The sequence below is a fragment of the Lathyrus oleraceus genome, chromosome 7 (assembly GCF_024323335.1).
Source record: "Lathyrus oleraceus cultivar Zhongwan6 chromosome 7, CAAS_Psat_ZW6_1.0, whole genome shotgun sequence".
Classification (NCBI taxonomy): domain Eukaryota; kingdom Viridiplantae; phylum Streptophyta; class Magnoliopsida; order Fabales; family Fabaceae; genus Lathyrus; species Lathyrus oleraceus.
This window is the reverse complement of record NC_066585.1, coordinates 310,621,669-310,645,676: the sequence shown is the minus strand read 5'-3', so window position 1 is coordinate 310,645,676 and position 24,008 is coordinate 310,621,669. Positions and strand designations below refer to the sequence as shown.

Below are 24,008 nucleotides of genomic sequence, written 5' to 3'. Positions count from 1 at the left end.
ATGAAAGGTCTATTACTGACAATCAAGGATATTACAAGCTTGACCAGGTTACATCAATGCACTATACCATAGAAGCCCGAAAAGAGCATTACAAATTCAGGAAGTTGGAGAATTATATGGTATTGCCAAATATGGCTTCAATAGAAGACATTATTGCTGTTTCATATGATATTTGTGGTTTGGTTAGGATGGTTAGTAGCAGTCAGAAAGCAACGGTGGCTTTGACTCATGGACCTGATAATGTGAAGCCACAAAAGAAACAAACTGATGGAAATGGAAATTTCTGTTTTGAGGTTATTCCTGGTGAATATCGCTTATCAGCTATTGCTGCTACTCCTGATAATGCTGCTGGACACATGTTTGCTCCATCTTATATTGATGTTGCAATCAAAAGTCCGGCTCTGGTCAATGTCCGTGGTGCTGTGGTTTGCAAGGAAGAATGTGATCCATCTGTATCTGTGACTATTGTGAGACAGGTTGCTAAACATAATGAAGCTAGAAAAACAATTAGCTTGACCTCCGATTGTAGTGAATTTCTATTTTCTGATGTTATTCCTGGAAAATACAGACTTGAGGTGAAACATAGTTCCTCTGAATCAGTGACCAAGGATGATAATTGGTGTTGGGAGAAGAACTTCATAAATGTAAATTGGAGCCGAGGACTTGGATGGAATTGTTTTTGTTCAAAAGGGCTACTGGGTCAATGTGATCTCCACTCACGATGTTAATGGTTACATAACTCAACCAGATGGGTCAACTGTAAATTTGAAGATTCAGAAAGGTTCCCAACACATATGTGTTGAATTTCCCGGCATACATGAATTTAATTTTATTAACTCATGTATCTTCTTTGGGAGCTCATATGTGAAAATTGACACATCTAATCTATTACCCATTCATCTAAAAGGAGAAAAGCATCTTATTAAAGGACAAATAAATGTGCATTTCGGCTTACATGATGCACTGCCTGAGAAAATAGTGGCTGATATTTATCGTGATAGAGCCAACGTTGCTGATATTTGCCAAGTCATGAGCGTGTTGAATTATAGCCAGCCAAATAGAACAAATATCCCAGTAACTCAATTGTTGCCTTCTCATGGAAAGAAATCATTTGAAGCCAAGGCCCTGCAAACCGTAACAAATGCAACCAGCGCCCTGTGAATAACAAACCAAACTATACAACAGTCATGCCCAATTCAATAATTACACGCATTAAATTAGATGGTGATGCAGACGATACTCACTTTGAACTGCCTCAACCTGAATCAGTGCCTAATACTGAATCGCTGCACCTTCACCGCCATTTTCAATCCATGATCAAATCAACATAACACACAAAATCAGTGTAATTTCAAAGAAAGAACATCATGCCGCCCAAAATCTGAAACTCCTTGTGTTCTGTAGCACGAAGATAGAAGCCTAACGTAATTGCTTGCCGAAGTAGTAGACATGATGCCCATTTTGTATCAATATTACGCACATTCCATTTTTTCAAGTATGTCGAGAAAATTCACTACAGTAAAAATCACAATACTCAGTAAGGCAGTAAAAGTTCACAAGCAACAAAATTGAAACGTTTTCACAGAAGAATTACAAGGTACATGTTACCTTTTTCAGAATAAGCACCAAAACAGGGTAGACAAACTGGCAGCACCAAAAGCACTTCCAAGTCCGACACCCCTTTGATCTCAGAGGCCAATTCAAAAGACCCTAGCAGTGTGACTATAAAAGAGAGGCCACTGTTCATAAAGAAGAGAGCTGAAAAACCCTAATTTTTGAGAAGAGCCGCTACTGTTCACTAACAAGGAAGGAAGAGCTCGGCGAAATCAAAAAGCATAGGACGAACGGGAGCTCACAACAGACGAACAAGAAGAAAGAAAACGTCGGGCGAAACGCTTACCTACATCCGTCGGTCAATCTCGCCGCAACTGGTTAGCTTCCTTTTCGAGTTTCTATTTTCATTTCTCCGTTTTAGCTTCCTTGAAGCTTCCATTTGTTTGGTTATCTTGCTGTAAATTTTGATGTTCAAAATGGAAAGGAAAAGGATCTCTGGTTATCCGTCGCTACTGTTTTCAACTTTGTGTTTTATTTAAAAGGTTTGGTGCGTCTTTTTTTTTATGTTATGTATTAGCGTTTGAAACCATATGACAAGGATGCCTATCCGGAGGAGTTGGTAAAAGGGAAGCTTTGGCAAGCTCCTAGTCCTGAGTTTAATACCCGTGTGCGCCATTTTTGATTTTTTGCAACACTTTAATTTCTATTTCAGATTTCTTTTTAATCCCCTCATAATGTTTACCCCTTTTATTTATTTTAATTGTTAAACATCAATTTTAATTTATGGATTCAACAATTCCCATGTTGTTTATCCATGATTATTTTTATCGATACATTGATGGTATTTCGCCGCGTTTTGATTAATCACATATGACATTTCAATTATTGTCAATATGTGCAAACCGGCTTTGAGCACATTATCTAGATTTCTTGTTTGCTTTCCAATTTCCATCTGTCTTGCACGTCATTGCGTTATGTGACTTTGATTCACATCCTCGCATCCCGACTTTTATCCGTGCAAATCCCGATTTTACCTTTTTTTTATTTAATTTTTAAGTGTGTTGTAAATATAACTTGTTGTGTTATTTTCTTCACATGGCTTACTCTTGGGCCTTCTTACAATGAGACAGTTCTCTTGCACCTACACTCATGCATTGTTTATTCATTGATTGATCCGATTTAATTATTTCATTACTTTGAATCCCCATTCGACAAAATGTACCCCCACTCCCCTGGCATGTAATAATTTTACTGTTTTATTTCTTTATTGCTTGACTGTTTAGTTAGCTACTAACACAAGAATAAAATCAACCATTTCCAAAAGATCAAAAGAATAAGACTCGATCCAATGTCGAGTATTTTCTCAATAAACAAATCAATCCATTTCTTCCTCCCATTCTATCCCGTTTCTTTCAAACCTTCATCAAATGCTTGATCCAACGTCAAGCCATTTTTCATAATAAAAACTCAAAAAATATTAATTCATATTTAAGACCTTTTTCAATAAAGATGGAAATGGAACATGGTGGATATCGTGCACTCCTGAGATTAAGATTCGAGGTGGATACCTCGCCTATCTTAGCTCTCGCCATCATCCAAATTTATCTATTCTGTTTCTCTCAAACACTCATTCAAATCTTTCTCAATCGCTCATCAAATGCTTGATCCAATATCAATTCATTTTCATAACAAAATTCAAAATACTTAATTCCTATCTAAACATTTTTCAATAAAGATGGAAATGGAACATGGTGGATACCGTGTGTCGCGGCGGGATTTTTCACGAGATTAAGTATTGATTGAACTTAACCCGTTTGAAAAATATTTTAAATGCAAGAGTCGCCACCGTCTTTTATTTTATCCAAAAAGAGGAAGGGAAAATAACGATAAATCCCTTTAGAGTTACGGCTTCGGGGGTTGATTATGCAAAGGGAAGGTATTAGCACCCTCTACATCTGTGGTACTCCACAGGAACCTTTTTGCTTATGTTTATGTGAATGCTTTTCTTTTTTCACTTTGATCGTTTGATTGGGGAGATGAGAAAAGAACTTGATTTTATTGCTTTTGGACTCGATAAAGTCGTAGACTTCATGCCTACGTATCTCCAAGGCGCAATGGAGAAATCAGAATCCACGTAGTTCTCCCAAAAGAAAAGGGGAAAGTCTGTTTTGTTGATTTTAGATTGGCGTGTCTTGCCATCTCTTGCTCGACCTAGGCGGGAGGCTTCGAGACTGACACGTCCTTTTGAAAATGTTTTTAAACTGAAAAGCCAAAGCTGGCAAAAGATTTGAATGAGCCTAAACCCTGAAACAATACATAAATGGGCTCATTATAAGGAAGCCCAAGAGTAAGCTTGTGAGTGTTTGAAAAGGGTTTCTTAAACGGCGACCGTTGGAATCGTATCGGGTTTCTCTTTTTTGGATTTTTCGATTTTTTAACATAAAACGTGAACAATACGATTAAACACACAATACAGAACATAAAAAATGCGAGAAAGTAAATTATTACAACACAGTTAGCTATGAATAGTTAGTATTACGAATAGTTAGTGGAGTTAATCGAGCTGAAACTTGTGTGAAGAGGATGAACTTCTGATCGTCCAAATGATCGACCGAAAGCTGGAAACCGTCACCGACGCAGTGCTGACTGCCTTCGTGAGTACCTGACTTCAACGTCGCTTTTGATAGGTGAAACGACGCCGGAATGAAATGAACCTTGGATATTTGTGACCTGGACTCAACGAACTTCAAAGATATGAAATCGGTTTTGTGTTTCGGTGAATAATCGGGACGATTTTGGGTTACCGAAAATGAAGAACAAGTGAAATACGGTAATGCTTTTGGAAAAATATTTCTTTTCAATTCTCTGTTTCTTTCCTTACTGATCCACCTCCTCTTTTTCTCTTTTCTAACCACATCTATATATATATATATATATATATATATATATATATATATATATATATATATATATAGATATATATATATATATATATATAGATATTATATATATATATATCTAGATATATATATATATATATATATATATATATATTATATATATATATATATATATATATATAGATATATATATATATATATATATATATATAATATATATATATATATTAGATTACTTAAACAATAAGAAACCTAAAAAATATCTAACATAAATTAATAATATATATTTAGATTACTTAAACAATAAGAAACCTAAAAAATATCTAACATAAATTAATAATATATATTTAGATTACTTAAACAATAAGAAACCTAAAAAATATCTAACATAAATTAATAATATATATTTAGATTACTTAAACAATAAGAAACCTAAAAAATATCTAACATAAATTAATAATATATATTTAGATTACTTAAACAATAAGAAACCTAAAAAATATCTAACATAAATTAATAATATATATTATATATTATATAATAATAATAATAAACTAATATAATATTAATCCTAATTAAATAAACTAATTAACAACTAAACACAATTAATATTAAGCACAAATAATATTAACGGCACACGATTAAAATACGATAAAATCGAGCGACACGAACGCGATAAAAACGATGACAATTTGCACAGCAAAACAGACAAATTGATAAAACCAATAAACCAGTAAACCGGTAAACCAGTAAAATCAACAACACGACTCAAACAGACTCGATTAAATCACACGGCACAACACGTAATTAAATAAACAACCCTAGGCAATAATAAAATCAACACGACATCACGAAAACGCTGACAAACACAATCACAAATAATCGGACAATACGAAAACTCTAATATATTCGAAATACAGTCAAAATACCGACAAACAAACAATTAAATAGATGAAAACGCACAAAACCTAATCGAAGCGATGCCACGCACAAAAGAGATAAGCGAGATAAATACGAGGCAACGATATCGGTCAGGTTTTGCTAAAACAACGAAATACAACACGGTAAGCAACGAAAACACACAAAACCTAATCAAACCAGTTGTCACGCGAAGTTTAAGAAATTGAGATGAATACGAGAGAACGAGATTAATCAAGATGTGGTCAACAAAGCCAAAGTCAAATTTTGGGGTGCGACAGATGCCCCTATTTAATTAACTTAGGCCAGATAGCCGGAGGCTATCGAATGGCGTAAGGTAATTAAATATGACAAACGCCATAAAATTTGACCGCAAATGCATGTATGCATGATGCAAAAGACAGACAGACACAGAGACACAGGAGTGCAAACTCTACTGGGGAAGGACATACACCGACTCAATGCATGAAGGTAAACACTGAGAATACTCAGCTGGGGAAGATTCACTACCTATTCATAGATGGAAAATAGGAGGAAAAGAGATATCGACTCAATGTTGACGATACATCACTATCTCATAGATAAAAGTGGGAAAAGATCAATATAACAAGAGTACTGATGTGACAGTACATTACCAACTCAAAGATGGAGGTAACAGAAAAGATGAATACCAACTCAAGGATGAAGGTATAACAAGGGCATAATAAGAATCGAACTGCGTTAACTCATGGTTGACAGCTCACTACCCACTCATTGATGAGGTAAACAGGACATGCCAACTCAAAGTTGAAGGCAAGCTTCAAAAGATTGATAATAACACTTCTAGGGAAATCAAATTCCAACTCATTGATGATGGTGTAGATGAAGAATCAGATCTAAGGATCATTGTGCAGACTTACAGTTGAATTCACACTACCAACTCATTGATGAGGTAGACAGAGAAACGCCGACTCAAAGTTGAAGGCAACCACCGATTCATTGACAAAGGTGTTTAAAAGAATTTAGAACATATTCTCCTGGAGATGTTTATCATTACCGACTCAAAGATGACGGTGGAAGGAAAAAATGTACCTAACTCATAGATGAAGGTACTCCATCAACTCAAAGACGAAGATGGAATCAGAAGTTATATGTGCAGACTCAAAGATGAAAGCACACTATCAGTTCAACAAGGATCAAACATACCCTACTCATAGATGAAGGTACTCCATCAACTCAAAGACGAAGATGGAATCACAGGAAAATGTGCGAACTCAAAGATGAATGCATATTACCAGCTCAAAGTTGCAGGTACTTCACCAACTCAAAGACGAAGGTGGAATCAAAAGGAATCTGTGCTAAACTCAAAGACGAAAGCACGCTACCAGCTCAAAGTTGCAGGTAGAACCATGGAACTTTCTGTGAGGATGTTATCAACTCATAGATGGAGATAGTAATTAATTTATCCGAGGGATAACAAAGGTTACCACTCATGGATGTAGGTAACTCAAGTTTGTAACGGGTACCAACTCAAAGATGAAGGTATAAAGGACTTGGACACAATATCTGTCATGTCTGTTTTACTGAATGAGAGTCACAAAGACTATATTGTTGCCTTCTTTTACTGGCAATTTCTGAGCTTTATCTGGAGACACGAGGTTCAAACTAGGATAGAACTAGAATGAAACGGTCAAACAAGACTTCAATTGAAGAGGAATGAACTCATCAGGATTTACAACTGAAACAACCATCTTCCACGAGGCATAGATCTCTGTGGGGAACATGACCAATAAAAGGTATTTTGCTACTTATCAGGATACTCTATATGGAGAGATTGACTCAACCCACAATATAAACAAGGAAACAAGGTGCATATGAATGCAAGCATGATATGTCATAGATATGCATGAATATTTAGTAATGAATGCATGATGGACAGACAAAACTAGGAATAACTAAATATGTTAACAGCTGCATAAGGACTTGCTGGAGATTTGCACTGAGACTCGCTAGGGAGTAGTACAAAGACTTGCTGGGGAATTGGTACAAGAGCACCATATCCAGGTTTCTTTAAAAGTCTGTCTCTGCTGAGGATTCCGTAGAAGAATGGAGATGCCTTCTACTTCAAAAATGCAGGAGATTCCCTGTGGTTCTTGAATTTGTGAGGTATATGAGGATTGGACCTTTCTGAGGACTCCGCTGGGGATACAAGGTGTTATCCTCTGGAAATAAGATGATATTGTAAGAGAAGTCCTGCAATTCTTGAATTTGCTGATAATGCAGAAGGGATTATTCTTCTGGAAGACTCCGCTGGGGATAAAGTCCGCTGGGGATAGGTGGTATCTTTCCAGGGAATAAGAATATAGGGGAAATCTATCCTTGATTTTTTTGCTTTAATTAGCATGGAGACTTTCTGTATCTGAAGACTCTGCAGGGGATTATGGTGTCTGATATCTGGTTACGAGATCTTTCCTCTAGGGGACTCTGCCGGGGAACAGTGATGTCTGACCTTTGAATATAAATGAGAATTCAGGAGAAATCCTGCAATTCTTGAATTTGCTTAAAATGCATAACACACTCTTCTTTTACTACAAAACATTATTGAGGAGGAGACATATCCTTCTATTGAATGGACAGAGAACAACAGGAGATTCCCTGTAGTTTCTGAATATCAACTTTCTTCACTCGCTGAGGGATGGAGACCTCTGTATTACTCCTGCTCAGGGAAATCAAATCTTCCTTCTCATCCTCTGTTGGGGACATTGCTGATCCCGCCTTAATAAATTACTGGGGAAATACCTGTAGTAATCCCATAGGCCAAATCTGTAACTTAAAACCTGGATCAAAGTCTTCATGATCAATTAGCCGGGGAGTCTTCATGATCAATTAAACTGGGGAGTCTTCATGCCCCAAGTGAAGGGAATAAACTTCTTGAAATATTTCTTGCATGATCTCTTGAGGAAAACTAGGAAGCATAGTTAGGGATATCCAGAATCACAACCTCTGCTGGAGAAATATTACTGCCAAGACACCTGTGGAGATTTTTTCATCATATACATATAAGGATAGTAATATGAACATGTCTAGTTGGAATCACATGATTTCAGAATTACTGGGACCACATGTCTCAATCCTTTTATTGATGTCCACAAATCAAAATAAATAATCTTTATATTTTTCAAAAACTGTTTTTAATTCAAAACTTTTGTTTCAAAACATATCTGTCAAAGTAAAAGAACTTTCGTAAATTGAAATGAAAATTAAGAGTGCCAAGAAATATAGAAAGGCTCAAATTGATTTGATAGGATGGTAATCAGCCAACAGCGTGATTCCATAGATCTTTACAAATTGGAAAATGGTAATTTCGTGGAAAAAGGGTACGTTAAACTACAATGACATCATTCTCTCTTCCACTTTTGACCTGTATTGCAGCCTTGAGAAAGTTGGAGAACTGTTGAAAATATTCTGATACTTCAATGATCTTATCTCTGTTATGCAGTTACTTTCCTGAAATCCCTAACTTTTGCCTAGATTGCCCTTTCGGGTTTTCAATCTACCGGGATAATATTCTCTTTGTTTTTTTATGTCTCTAATTTCTGCTTGGACCGCCCTTTCAGGTTTTCAGTCCACCGAGACGCTCATTTTTGCCTAAGTCGCCCTTTCGGGTTTTCAACTTAGCGAGCTGTTCTTTTCATTTTTTAGGCGAAGTATTTCTTGACTGCATCTGTATTCACGGGACGTGGAAGCTCTTCACCATCCATGTTTGTAAGAATTAAAGCACCACTTGAGAAGGCTTTCTTGACAACATAGGGTCCTTCATAGTTAGGAGTCCACTTGCCCCTAGAATCATTGTGAAATAGTATCATCTTCTTGAGCACAAGGTCACCCTCTTTGAATTCTCTCGGCTTAACCTTCCTATCAAATGCCTGCTTCATTCTCTTTTGATATAACTGTCCATGGCATAAGGCAGTCATTCTTTTTTCTTCAATCAAATTCAACTGATCGTATCTGCTTTGACACCATTCAGCCTCTGACAACTGAGTTTCCATTAGTATCCTCATTGATGGAATTTTAACCTCTATCGGTAACACAGCTTCCATACCGTATACAAGTGAAAATGGGGTTGCCCCAGTTGAAGTACGGACTGATGTTCTATATCCGTGTAGTGCAAAAGGCAGCATTTCATGCCAATCTTTGTAGGTAACAACCATCTTTTGAATGATCTTCTTGATATTCTTATTTGCAGCTTCAACTGCCCCATTCATCTTGGGACGGTAAGGAGAAGAGTTGTGATGCTCGATCCTGAAACTTTCACATAACTCATCCATCATTTTGTTGTTCAGATTGGAGCCATTGTCAGTGATGATCTTGTTTGGAATGCCATATCGCCAAATGAGATTATTTTTGATGAATCTGACCACCACTTGCTTTGTCACCTTTGCATACGAAGCTGCTTCCACCCATTTGGTGAAGTAATCAATTGCCACGAGAATGAAACGGTGTCCGTTGGAAGCTTTGGGTTCAATCATACCGATCATGTCAATGCCCCACATTGAGAATGGCCAAGGAGCAGAAATCACATTCAAAAAGGTTGGTGGTACATGAACCTTATCAGCGTAGATCTGACATTTGTGACACTTCTTTACAAATTTGCAGCAATCTGATTCCATGGTCAACCAGTAGTAACCAGCTCTCAACATCTTTCTTGACATAGAGTGGCCGTTTGCATGAGTACCAAAGGACCCTTCGTGAACTTCTTTCATCAACATTTCTGCTTCCTTTTTGTCAACACATCTGAGTAAGACCATGTCATAATTCCTCTTATAGAGCACATTCTGATTAAGGAAGAAACTGCCTGACAATCTTCTCAAAGTCTTTTTATCTTTTTCTGTTGCTCCAAGAGGATACTCCTGAGTCTGAAGGAAATGCTTGATATCGTGGTACCATGGTTTATCATCAAAACTGGCCTCAGCTGTAAACACATGTGCTGGTCTATCAAGTCGCTTGATCACAATTCTGGGTACTTCGTTTGAAAACCCACTTGATACATTGAAGACAACGTAGCTAGAGCATCCGCCATATGATTCTCATCCCGAGGAATGTGATGCAATTCAACCTTGGTGAAGAAAGTCAACAATCTTCTTGCATAGTCTTTGTATGGGATCAAGCCAGGGTGGCGTGTTTCCCATTCTCCTTTGATCTGATTGATAACTAACGCTGAGTCACCATAAACAGTAAGATTTTTGATGCGGAGGTCAATGGCTTCTTCAAGACCCATGATACAGGCTTCATATTCAGCAATGTTGTTTGTACATTCAAAGCAAATTCTTGCCGTGAAAGGAATATGAGAACCTTCTGGAGTGATAATGACTGCACCTACTCCGTGTCCATAAACGTTGGAAGCTCCATCAAATACTAAACCCCATTGAGAATCTGGTTCAGGTCCTTCTTCAGGAAGTGGCTCTTTACAATCTCTGGATTTTAGGAACATGACATCTTCATCAGGAAACTCATCCTCATTATCATCGTGATCTTCAACGGGTTGGTGAGCAAGGTACTCAGCCAACACACTGCTCTTGATAGCTTTCTGGGTATGATACTCAATGTCGTATTCTGATAACAGCATCTGCCATCTTGCAATCTTACCAGTGAGTGCAGGCTTCTCAAAAATGTACTTGATTGGATCCATTTTGGATATCAACCAGTGGTGTGACTTAACATATACTGCCTCAATCTCTTAGCAGCCCAAGCCAATGCATAACATGTCTTCTCGAGTAAGGAGTATCGTGATTCACAGTCAGTAAATTTCTTGCTTAAGTAGTAAATGGCATGCTCTTTCTTTCCAGTTTCGTCTTGTTGACCCAGAATACAGCCCATAGAATTCTCAAGCACTGTCAAATACATAACCAACGGTCTTCCAGCAACAGGTGGTAACAAGATAGGAGGCTCCATGAGGTACTCTTTGATACTGTCAAATGCTTTCTGACAATCCTCTGTCCAAACACAATTCTGACTCTTTCTCAGCAATTTGAAGATAGGTTCACAAGTGGCAGTCATGTGAGAAATAGACCGGGATATGTAATTCAATCGTCCTAGAAAACCTCTCACTTGCCTTTCTGTTTTTGGTGCGGGCATCTCTTGGATAGCTTTTACTTTATCTAGATCAACTTCAATGCCTTTTTGGCTGACAATGAAGCCCAAGAGTTTACCTGACCTGACGCCAAATGTGCATTTGTTCGGATTGAGGCGAAGACGGAACTTCCTCAATCGTTGAAACAGCTTCAATAGATCTACTAAGTGACCTTCTTCTGAACGAGACTTCGCGATCATGTCATCCACATAAACCTCAATCTCTTTGTGCATCATGTCGTGAAAGAGCGTTGTCATGGCTCGCTGGTAAGTAGCACCTGCGTTCTTCAACCCAAACGGCATCACTTGATAACAGAATGTTCCCCATGGTGTTATGAATGTAGTTTTTTCCATGTCTTCGGGAGCCATTTTGATCTGGTTATACCCGGAGAATCCGTCCATGAAGGAGAATATGTCAAACTTTGCTGTATTGTCTACCAACATGTCAATGTGAGGCAGGGGGAAATCATCCTTTAGGCTTGCTCTATTTAAGTCATGATAGTCGACACACATTCGTACCTTCCCGTCCTTCTTAGGAACTGGCACAATATTTGCTATCCACTCTGGATACACTGAAGTGGCAAGAAAACCAGCATCTATTTGCTTCAGAACTTCTTCTTTAATTTTGACGGCCATATCTGGATGTGTTCTTCTTAATTTCTGTTTGACCGGTGGACATTCTGGCTTCAAAGGTAGCTTGTGCTCTACGATGTCAGTGTCGAGACCAGGCATATCTTGATAAGACCAAGCAAACACATCTACATACTCTTTCAACAGGCTGATCAATTGCTCCTTGACCTGTGGGGATAACAATGCTCCAATTTTGACTTCTTTCACATTTTCTTCCGAACCCAAGTCGACTGTTTCCAAAGGCTCCTTGTATGGCTGAATAGTGTCTTCTTCATTTTCAAGCTGGCGGGCGACCTCTTCTGGAATCTCATCCCACTCTTCCTCTTCAGCTTCGAATACAGAATGTTCAAAGTTGGGAGAGGGCATGATGTCATTGTGTTCAACGGGTTTAAGTAACCTGTACAAACAATTGTTTTTAGAGGACTGACCATGTCATGCAAAATTGTGTTCTTTTTAAGGTTTTTTGTGTTACCATTTTCCGAAAAAGCTGAAAAGATAAAAGGACACAAGTGTATAGGAACACAAAAGATCTTTTTCATGGATAGTACGTTTTTGACAAAAGTGCCCATTTTACAAAATTAATGCTTCGCGCTTTGGGCTAAAGCGGAAGATTTTTGAAAACTGAAAAGCTTAATTACTTTGATATGTGGACACAATATGGGATGTCAACTGCGGTCCAGTTCTTCATAACTACTCCAGTCGCCATTCTGTCTTTCCCTCGAAGAGCTTTTATCTCTTTTTGTAATTATGCGTCAGCTTGAAATGGATCTGCTGGCGGGAAGCAACTGTTAGAAGACTGGACCAAGACAGACAACCTGTATGCACGTGATGCATGGATATGCAAAATGAATGATTTTCCAAGGAACTCTAAGTGAAGGAAAAGATAGAATTGCAAACATTTTTGATAACAAAACAAAGTTATCAACCCAAAATACAACCAAGAAAACCATTTAAGGACATGTGTCATCAGGACGAGCATAAACAAGTAGGAGTTGTCCTTCAAGTCTCTCAATTCTTTCTTCATAGGCCTTCTGCACAAAAGCTTTCTCCTTCACCAAACTGTCTACAAGACCTTTCCATGCACCTGAGGACTGTGGAATCTAGGAGTAATCTGTTGTGCCTGAGGAAAATAAATCCTCTTGCACCCTTGGACGTTTACCTGCACGATCTTCTCCACTCTGCTCCTTTAACTATCTCTGAAGTTCTTCATTTTCCATTTCGAGCACCTGGGCCTTATCCTTCCAAGCGTCTCTCTCTTTCTCGACCCTCTCCAAGGTGGCTTGGAGTTCTTCTTTGTCATCTAGCGGAAGGTAGGGGGTCTTCAACGGAGCGGGTTTGATAGGATCATGATGTGGGTATGGCATTTTCAACTGTATAGCTCTGGCTCTGATCCACTGGAGGTACGGCTCATAGGAGGTACAATCTTTCTTACCCAATTCAAGTCTCCCTTTGCGACAAACACGATGCCAAGCTCTTACTACTCTCTCTTTCATGGTAGGGTCCTCCTCGTTATCCCTCAAGAAAATACCTTCTAAAAGAATGTTAGGAGGCTTGTCCTTCATAAGGTAACCGAGTTGTCTCCTAGCAAGTACTGGATTATAAGAAATGATTCCCTTTGTGCCCATGAGGGGCACATTGGGGAACTCCCCGCAACTATCAATGATCTTCACATCGTCTAAAACTCTACTATACCATGCAATATCTGACTGGGTAAGAGACATAATCCTCTGTGACCACTGAAGTCCTGACTTGCGATCCCAAAAAGTAGCTGACTTAGGAAGATGAGAGACAAACCATTTGTAGAGTAACGGTATACAGCAGACTATGGTTCCTCCTCCTTTCAAAGTACGGTAATGGATGGAATGATAGGTGTCTCCGAGCAAAGTTGGAACAGGATTACCACTTAGGAAGATGCGTATAGCATATGAATCCACAAAACCTTCAATATTAGGAAATAGTAACAAACCGTAGATCAACAAGGCGAACAGATGCTCCACAATAATATCACAACCTTGACTGGAAAAATAGGAAACCTTCCCCATTAAGAACTTGGCAGTGAAACCTGGAAGTCCTCCTTTGGTGGTGAAGTTATTCTTGAATTCTGACTTCTTCATGTACAACACTTTTGCAAGAGAACTGTGCTTGGGTAACTTTTCTGAACCAGAGAAAGGTACTGTATCAGCAACTGGGATGTGAAGCAATTGGGCATACTCTTCCAATGTAGGCATGAGTTGATAGTCTGGGAATGTGAAACAGTGATAGACTGGATCATAGAACTGTACTAATGTCTGCAATAACCCTTCTTCCATCCTAAGTGTCAATAAAGATATAAGTGCCCCATATCTGTCTCTGAAACCAATAGGATCTGCGATCGAAGAAACCAGTTTCTTTAGTTCATCTATCTTTGGATTGATGAGATTGTACTTTTTCACACTTCTCCGTCCAAAATCCATGTTTCCTGCAATATTTGCAATCCTCACTTTAAGTTCCTTGGAAAAAGGTTGAAATGATGGGAATGAATGCATGTCATGCATGAATGCAACAAACACAAACATGGTCAAACAATACAAGGCTCAAAGTTCATCACCAGCATGGAGTTTAGGACAAAGCCCCAAGATAAGTTCTAAGTTTCACCTGCCAAACGGGTTCTAAAAGTTCCCAAGGTTATGGATCCTTCTTCGGATAATACCGGGTAAAGCAATTGCTCGCTTTCCAATATTATTCTCAAAAGAATCTCGCTTGAGTGTGATATCGCGTATCAACCAAACCAGACTTTTGGTCCGAAGTGGTCACCGCATCACATCCTAAGTAAGGCCAAGATGGGGTAAAGGTAAACTAAGGTCCTTGGCTTCACGGGCCCGTCGAAAGCAACAATGCCTCACAAATGACTTGTTTAGCACTATCACCCTCAAAGAGGCCTCCACCAAGCGGACAAAGGCTCAAGTCAACTCGGTAAGGATTGTCTCCTATCAAGTCAACCTGAATTATCATCCATCCTATCTCAAATGTGCCCCAAATCCGGGTATAGGATTTATCACAAGTATCCCCCAAAATCCAAAATAACAAACATTACAAACAATACAATTTAGAAAATATTCACAAAGCAAACATATAAACAAGCAAAGATAGGCTAAACCCTCAAATAAGTTTAATCATGTATCCCTAGCAGAGTCGCCATTCTGTCGTGGCGGGATTTTTCACGAGATTAAGTATTGATTGAACTTAACCCGTTTGAAAAATATTTTAAATGCAAGAGTCGCCACCGTCTTTTATTTTATCCAAAAAGAGGAAGGGAAAAATAACGATAAATCCCTTTAGAGTTACGGCTTCGGGGGTTGGTTATGCAAAGGGAAGGTATTAGCACCCTCTACATCTGTGGTACTCCACAGGAACCTTTTTGCTTATGTTTATGTGAATGCTTTGCTTTTTTCACTTTGATCGTTTGATTGGGGAGATGAGAAAAGAACTTGATTTTATTGCTTTTTGACTCGATAAAGTCGTAGACTTCATGCCTACGTATCTCCAAGGCGCAATGGAGAAATCAGAATCCACGTAGTTCTCCCAAAAGAAAAGGGGAAAGTCTGTTTTGTTGATTTTAGATTGGCGTGTCTTGCCATCTCTTGCTCGACCTAGGCGGGAGGCTTCGAGACTGACACGTCCTTTTGAAAATGTTTTTAAACTGAAAAGCCAAAGCTGGCAAAAGATTTGAATGAGCCTAAACCCTGAAACAATACATAAATGGGCTCATTATAAGGAAGCCCAAGAGTAAGCTTGTGAGTGTGTGAAAAGGGTTTCTTAAACGGCGACCGTTGGAATCGTATCGGGTTTCTCTTTTTTGGATTTTTCGATTTTTTAACCTAAAACGTGAACAATACGATTAAACACACAATACAGAACATAAAAAATGCGAGAAAGTAAATTATTACAACACAGTTAGCTATGAATAGTTAGTATTACGAATAGTTAGTGGAGTTAATCGAGCTGAAACTTGTGTGAAGAGGATGAACTTCTGATCGTCCAAATGATCGACCGAAAGCTGGAAACCGTCACCGACGCAGTGCTGGCTGCCTTCGTGAGTACCTGACTTCAACGTCGCTTTTGATCGGTGAAACGACGCCGGAATGAAATGAACCTTGGATATTTGTGACCTGTACTCAACGAACTTCAAAGATATGAAATCGGTTTTGTGTTTCGGTGAATAATCGGGACGATTTTGGGTTACCGAAAATGAAGAACAAGTGAAATACGGTAATGCTTTTGGAAAAATATTTCTTTTCAATTCTCTGTTTCTTTCCTTACTGATCCACCTCCTCTTTTTCTCTTTTCTAACCACATCTATATATATATATATATATTTAGATTACTTAAACAATAAGAAACCTAAAAAATATCTAACATAAATTAATAATATATATTTAGATTACTTAAACAATAAGAAACCTAAAAAATATCTAACATAAATTAATAATATATATTTAGATTACTTAAACAATAAGAAACCTAAAAAATATCTAACATAAATTAATAATATATATTTAGATTACTTAAACAATAAGAAACCTAAAAAATATCTAACATAAATTAATAATATATATTTAGATTACTTAAACAATAAGAAACCTAAAAATATCTAACATTAATTAATAATATATTTATATATTATATAATAATAATAATAATAAACTAATATAATATTAATCCTAATTAAATAAACTAATTAACAACTAAACACAATTAATATTAAGCACAAATAATATTAACGGCACACGATTAAAATACGATAAAATCGAGCGACACGAACGCGATAAAAACGATGATAATTTGCACAGCAAAACAGACAAATTGATAAAACCAATAAACCAGTAAACCGGTAAACCAGTAAAATCAACAACACGACTCAAACAGACTCGATTAAATCACACGGCATAACACGTAATTAAATAAACAACCCTAGGCAATAATAAAATCAACACGACATCACGAAAACGCTGACAAACACAATCACAAATAATCGGACAATACGAAAACTCTAATATATTCGAAATACAGTCAAAATACCGACAAACAAACAATTAAATAGATAAAAGCGCACAAAACCTAATCGAAGCGATGCCACGCACAAAAGAGATAAGCGAGATAAATACGAGGCAACGATATCGGCCAGGTTTTGCTAAAACAACGAAATACAACACGGTAAGCAACGAAAACACACAAAACCTAATCAAACCAGTTGTCACGCGAAGTTTAAGAAATTGAGATGAATACGAGACAACGAGATTAATCAAGATGTGGTCAACAAAGCCAAAGTCAAATTTTGGGGTGCGACACCGTGCACTCTTGAGATTAAGATTCGAGGTGGATGCCTCGCCTATCTTAGCTTTCGCCGTCATCCAAAATTGTCAATGCGGTTTCTTCAAACCATTTTCTCAATCAAATTCAAAACACTTAATCTTTATTAAACACTTTTGCCAGTAAGATGGAAATGGAACGTGGTGGATACCACGCACTCCTGAGGCTAGGATTCGAGATGGATATCTCGCTCATCCAAGTTCTCACCATTATTCAAAACATATCAAACCAATCAATTTCTTTTTCTCGCCGCCGTGCGATTGACCCTTCAAACCATTTCTCAAACGAAAGGTACTTTGTTTCAAAACAATGCAAGACAATGTTTCTCCACCTGTTTTGGGTAGTCCAATAATGTTTTCGTCGATTTGACACAAAGTAGCTTTTGCTAAAATCGACCAACAAACAAACATTTTCTACCCAGAACTACATAAGCCTTGATTTCTCTGTTGAGATGTGTAGGAGCAGGATTTGTAAATCTTGTCAGGCCCACTAATAAAAAACTTAGGTTTAGTCCTTCGTTGAAAATCCTAAAATATTTTCCTCTCCTCCTTTCTTTCTTTCCCACCTAATAACTTAAAGTCTAACATTTCAAACTAACACTAATGCGCACAACTAACCTAACGGTTCCCATTGAGTACAACAGACGTGAGGGGTGCTAATACCTTCCCCTTGCGTAATCGACTCCCGAACCCTGATTTGGTTGCGACGACCAATATCATTGCCGTTCTTTCTTGGGTTTTATCGATATTTCCCCTTTCCTTTTTAGGAATAAATAAAGTTCGGTGGCGACTTTGTTCAGTCCATCATTGCGAGCGTGCAAATGCGCTTCGCTAGGTCGTGTTCTCATTTTCCGAGGTACGACAGATGGCGACTCTGCTGGGGACTGTCGTTCCCTAAGCGAGTCAAGCCTAGTTAGGACGTTTGTGTGCCTTTGCTTGTTTAATTGTGTGGCTTTTCCTTATTTATCGCTTTTATTATCTTTATTATTTTTGATATATTTGTTGTATATTTGGTTCCACTGTGTTGGGTACTTGGATTTTGATTACAAACCATGTGGGAAAGACTCTACACTCGAGTCTAGAGTGAAAAAACATAAGATAGGATGATGGTTGAGTAGCACAGACTCCCGAGGTGAATACTTCGTAAGAGTCGGTACGAGAACCTCACTTAGAGTAGATCCTTTTGCAAATATTATCGCCCGAGGCGTATACCTCGTAAGCTTCAATGTTTCAAAGGGGTCCATGACTCTAAGAACTTTTAGAACATTAAACCTTTGGCCAACTAGAAATGATGGTTGCGTAGTATGGATTCCCGAGGTGAATACTTCGTAAGAATCGATACGAGAACCTCGCTCAGAATAGATTCTCTAGATGGAGTTGACGATCGGAAAGTATTTTCCGTAAGTGTCAAACATTCTTTTGAATCCATGACTCTGAGTACCCTGTCTAGAACCAAGTCGATGGTTGCGTAGTGCGGACTCCCGAGGTGAATACTTCATAAGAGTTGGTACAAGAACCTCACCCAGAATAGATTCCCTTGATGGAGTTGACGACCGGAAAGTATTTTCCGTAAGCGTCAAACATTCTTGTGAATCAATGACTCTAGGTATCCTTTGTAACAAAGCCCTAGATCATACCCGGTGAGAACCCCATTTTGGAAAGAAATCAGATTTATCCATACCTCGGACCTTTGAACCTGTACCCAAAAAAAATATTGCATCCAACCATTCATTGCATACGCATAAAAAGCAAAACTCTTAGTTTGAACCAAGAGTTGTGCAAATAAGATGCATCCATACATGCATTCATACATTTTCAAAATAGAGTCTCATTCCGTCCTTTCTTCCTCCAGTTTCACGCTGAATCTTCAACACTGGTACAATACTCGCGCCCGAGCAAGATAGAGTATGGCTGAACAAGAGCAAGAGAGTGCCCGAGTTAGAGCTGAACTGGACGAGATCAAGGGAGGCATGTCCCAGATGAGAGAGATGTTGCAAGCTTTAGCCTTCAGGTTTGAGGTTCCGCAAGCGACCGTGATTTCAGAGACCACGGGCCCAGCAGTGGAAGTCCAACCTCAGAGGACGTTACCCTTAACCTTTCCTCCATATGGGCTACCTTATGACTTTGTCCCCCGAGCGGAAGTAATGCATGAAATGGGGCAATCTGTCCAACAAGTTGTGCCATTACCGGTTTACATCAACACACGTCTAGTCATCCATAATGTGGTCCCACCAGCTGCCTATGCTAGGCATATTCCTCCCTATGAAGATCAAAATCACATGTATCAGACTGTCGACTCAACAGTTGCTGGTGACGAAGTAAGGTTTGAGGATTTCAGAGAAGTAAAGGAGAACATGCAGCTCCTTGAGAAGAAGTTTCGAGATTTAGAAGGAGACCACGTCTTTGGATCTACTGCCAAAGAAATGTGCCTTGTATCCGGGTTGGTGATTCCGGACAAATTCAAAACTCCAGACTTCGACAAATACAAGGGGCATACTTGTCCAAAGAGCCATCTCATCATGTATTATCGAAAAATGGCTGCATACGTGGCAGACGGAAAGCTGATGATCCATTATTTTCAAGATAGCTTGAGTAGGGCTCCTTCCAAATGGTAACTAAGTCTGGATCAGAATAGGATCAGGTGTTTCCAAGACCTGTCAGACGCGTTCATAAAACATTACAAATACAATATGGACATGGCGCCTAACAGAAGACAGTTGCAGAGCATGTTCCAGCATGACAATGAGTCCTTCAAAGAATACGCTCAGAGATGGAGGGAGCTGGCTTCTCAAGTTGAACCACCTCTGGCTGAAAAGGAATCGGCTGAACTGTTTATCGACACTGTCCAACCCCAATTCTACGAGAAGATGGTTGGAAGTGCTTCCCTGGGATTCTCCGAGCTTGTTGCTATAGGAACTCTCGTTTAATATGGTGTAAGGAATGGAAAACTGGCAACTGTAGCTGGAACATCAAATTCCAATCAAAAGAAGTTCTCTGGAGGGTTTCCCAGAAAGAAGGAAGGGGGAAAAATGATGTGGCTGTTGGTCAAGGAAGAGCTCCTCCAAGAAGGAGTCCACAATAATATCCACCACAGCAGTATGGTCAACAACCCTTTCCATATCAGCAACCCATGTATCCCATCCAGTACACTCCGTAACCGTACGTAGCTGTTGTGACGCCTGCATTCAATCAACAACTTGCTCAGGATTATCAAGCGCCTCCAGTTTATCGACCAGCTCCAGTTTAACAACATGCTGCGGCTCCTCCAGCTTACCAACAAGCACCAGCAGCTCCTGTTTACCAACAACCGAGAGCTCAAGCGCCAAGGCAAAATGCTCAACACCAGAATAGGAGGCAAGGGGATAGGGAGACCTTCAATCCAATCCCAACGTCATACACTGAGATGTATCCCTCCCTATTGCAAAAGGGTTTGGTGGTTCCCAGACCCATGGGACCTCCACTTGATCGTCTTCCTCCATGGTACAACCCCAATGCACACTGTCCTTTTCATGAAGGTGCCCCCGGGCATGACCTAGAGGGTTGCTACGCTCTGAAGCATAGGGTTCGTGAACTGATTGAGAGCAAGATCTTGTCTTTTAAGGACATGGTACCGAATGTGAAGAACAATCCTCTTCCTCCCCATGGAAATCCTGCGGTAAATGAAATTGAAGACAACACCGAAAGTGAAGATGAGCCATGTTTGGTTTACCGGTGTGAGATAGCTTTGAACAACTGGAAGGCGGTTGAGATCCCCAAAATTTTTCCTTTGTCAAAGTAATAATTGTATTTTTCCTTTCAAATCCTTAGCTCTACCCAAGGCTAATGGATCATGTTGTAGGGCCCCTTTTCATTTTCAAATAATCATTATCAATGAATGAAAGGCATTTTGTTAAATTCTTATTATTCATTTATTTTGCTTTCTCTTAAGAAAATGGCAATCTTTTCAAAAACAAAAAAAAACTTTTCATTTATGCATCTTTTAGTTTTACTTTTCTAAAAGAAATCAATCATTCAAACATGCAGAATAAATGATAACCCCGTTGAATCCAATGACTTTACCCCCTCTCATAACTTTGACTCCCCTATCTACCAAGCGGAAGAAGAGGGTGAGGAAGATTGTTACATCCTCGACGAATTGGCAAGGCTGCTCGAGCATGAGTCCAAAGCCCTTCAGCCGCATGAAGAACCGGTGGAAACAATCAACCTTGGCACAGAGGAAGAGAAGAAAGAAGTCAAAATCGGCACCACGCTTGAAGCAAGTATCAAAGAGAGATTAGTCAAGCTGCTACAAGCATATGTGGATGTATTTGAATGGTCATACCAGGATATGCCAGGTCTAGACACCGACATCGTTGAGCACAAGCTGCCGCTTCAGCCAGACTGCCCGCCAGTAAAATAGAAACTCCGAAGGACAAGACCAGATATGGCTTTGAAGATTCGTGAAGAAGTCAAACGACAATTTGACGCTGGTTTTCTCGCAGTGGCGAAGTACCCACAATGGGTAGCTAATATTGTACCGGTGCCTAAAAAGGATGGAAAGGTGAGGATGTGTGTTGACTATAGGGATCTAAACAAAGCTAGTCCAAAGGATGACTTCCCTTTACCACACATTGATACACTGGTAGACAACACTGCGAGTTTTGTTGTATTCTCCTTTATGGATGGTTTTTCGGGATACAACCAAATCAAGATGGCTCCAGATGACATGGAGAAGACCACTTTTATTACCCCTTGGGGCACGCTTTGCTACAAGGTAATGCCTTTCAGTCTCAAAAATGCCGAGACAACTTACCAAAGAGCTATGGTCACTCTTTTCCATGATATAATGCACAAGGAGATAGAGGTCTATGTTGACGACATGATCGCTAAGTCTCAGAATGAAGAAGATCATATGAACCATCTGAAGAAGTTATTTGAATGCCTCAGAAAGTTTAGATTGTGATTAAACCCTGCCAAATTACTGTATGCCATAAATGCTGATGCTGGCTTTGATTTGGGTTAAAAGGAGGACGTGTAGTTGATGGAAATGACATGGGAGTGGAGGGTGTTATGGTCATGAAAGGTCTATTATTGACAATCAAGGATATTACAAGCTTGACCAGGTTACATCAACACACTATACCAAAGAAGCCCGAAAAGAGCATTACAAATTAATGAAGTTGGAGAATTATATGTATTTCCAAATATGGCTTCAATAGAAGACATTGTTGCTGTTTCATATGATATTTGTGGTTTGGTTAGGATGGTTAGTAGCAGTCAGAAAGCAATGGTGGCTTTGACTCATGGACCTGATAATGTGAAGCCATAAAAGAAACAAACTGATGGAAATAGAAATTTCTATTTTGAGGTTATTCCTGGTGAATATCGCTTATCAGCTATTGCTGCTACTCCTGATAATGCCGTTGGACTCATGTTTGCTCCATCTTATATTGATGTTGAGATCAAAAGTCCATTGTTGAATGTTGAATTTTCGCAGGCTCTGGTCAATGTCCGTGGTGTTGTGGTCTGCAAGGAAGAATGCGATCCATCTGTATCTGTGACTATTGTGAGGCAGGTTGCTAAACATAATGAAGCTAGAAAGACAATTAGCTTGACCTCCGATAATAGTGAATTTCTGTTTTCTGATGTTATTTCTGGAAAATACAGACTTGAGGTGAAACACAATTCCTCTGAATCAGTGACCAAGGAGGATAATTGGTGCTGGGAGAAGAGCTTCATAGATGTAAGTATTGGAGCTGAGGACTTGGATGGGATTGTTTTTGTTCAAAAGGGCTACTGGGTCAATGTGATCTCCACTCACGATGTTAATGGTTACATAAATCAACCAGATGGGTCAACTGTAAATTTGAAGATTCAGAAAGGTTCCCAGCATATATGTGTTGAATTTCCCGACATACATGAATTTAATTTTATTGACTCATGTATCTTCTTTGGGAGCTCATCTGTGAAAATTGACACATCTAATCTATTACCCATTCATCTAAAAGGAGAAAAGCATCTTATTAAAGGACAAATAAATGTGCATTCCGGCTTACATGATGCACTGCCTGAGAAAATAGTGGCTGATATTTATCGTGATAGAGCCAACGTTGCTGATATTGGCCAAGTCATGAGCGTGTTGAATTATAGCCAGCCAAATAGAACAAATATCCCAGTAACTCAATTGTTGCCTTCTCATGGAAAGAAATCATTTGAAGCCAAGGCCATGCAAACCGTAACAAATGCAACCAGCACCCTGTGAATAAGAACCAAACTGTACAACAGTCATGCCCAATTCAATAATTACATGCATTAAATCAGATGGCGATGCGGACAATACTCACTTTGAATTGCCTCAACCTGAATCATTGCCTAATACTGAATCGCCGCACCTTCACCGCCATTTTCAATCCATGATCAAATCAACATAACACGCAAAATTAGTGTAATTTCAAAGAAAGAACAACATGCCGCCCAAAATCTGAAACTCCGTGCATTCTGTAGCACGAAGATAGAAGCCTGACGTAATTGCTTGCCGAAGTAGTAGACAGGATGCCCATTTTGTATCAAT

The 24,008-nt window shown here is 38.9% G+C and overlaps 1 protein-coding gene across 1 annotated transcript; it reads left to right on the top strand.

Annotated features, from left to right (window-relative positions):
- LOC127103576 (uncharacterized) lies at nt 1–23,699 on the top strand. Its single transcript, XM_051040825.1, has 2 exons — nt 1–293; nt 22,806–23,699. Exons 1-2 carry the CDS (start codon nt 57–59, stop codon nt 23,697–23,699), a joined length of 1,131 nt encoding a protein of 376 aa, XP_050896782.1. The 5' UTR covers nt 1–56.
- The last annotated feature ends 309 nt before the right edge of the window (nt 23,700–24,008 follow it).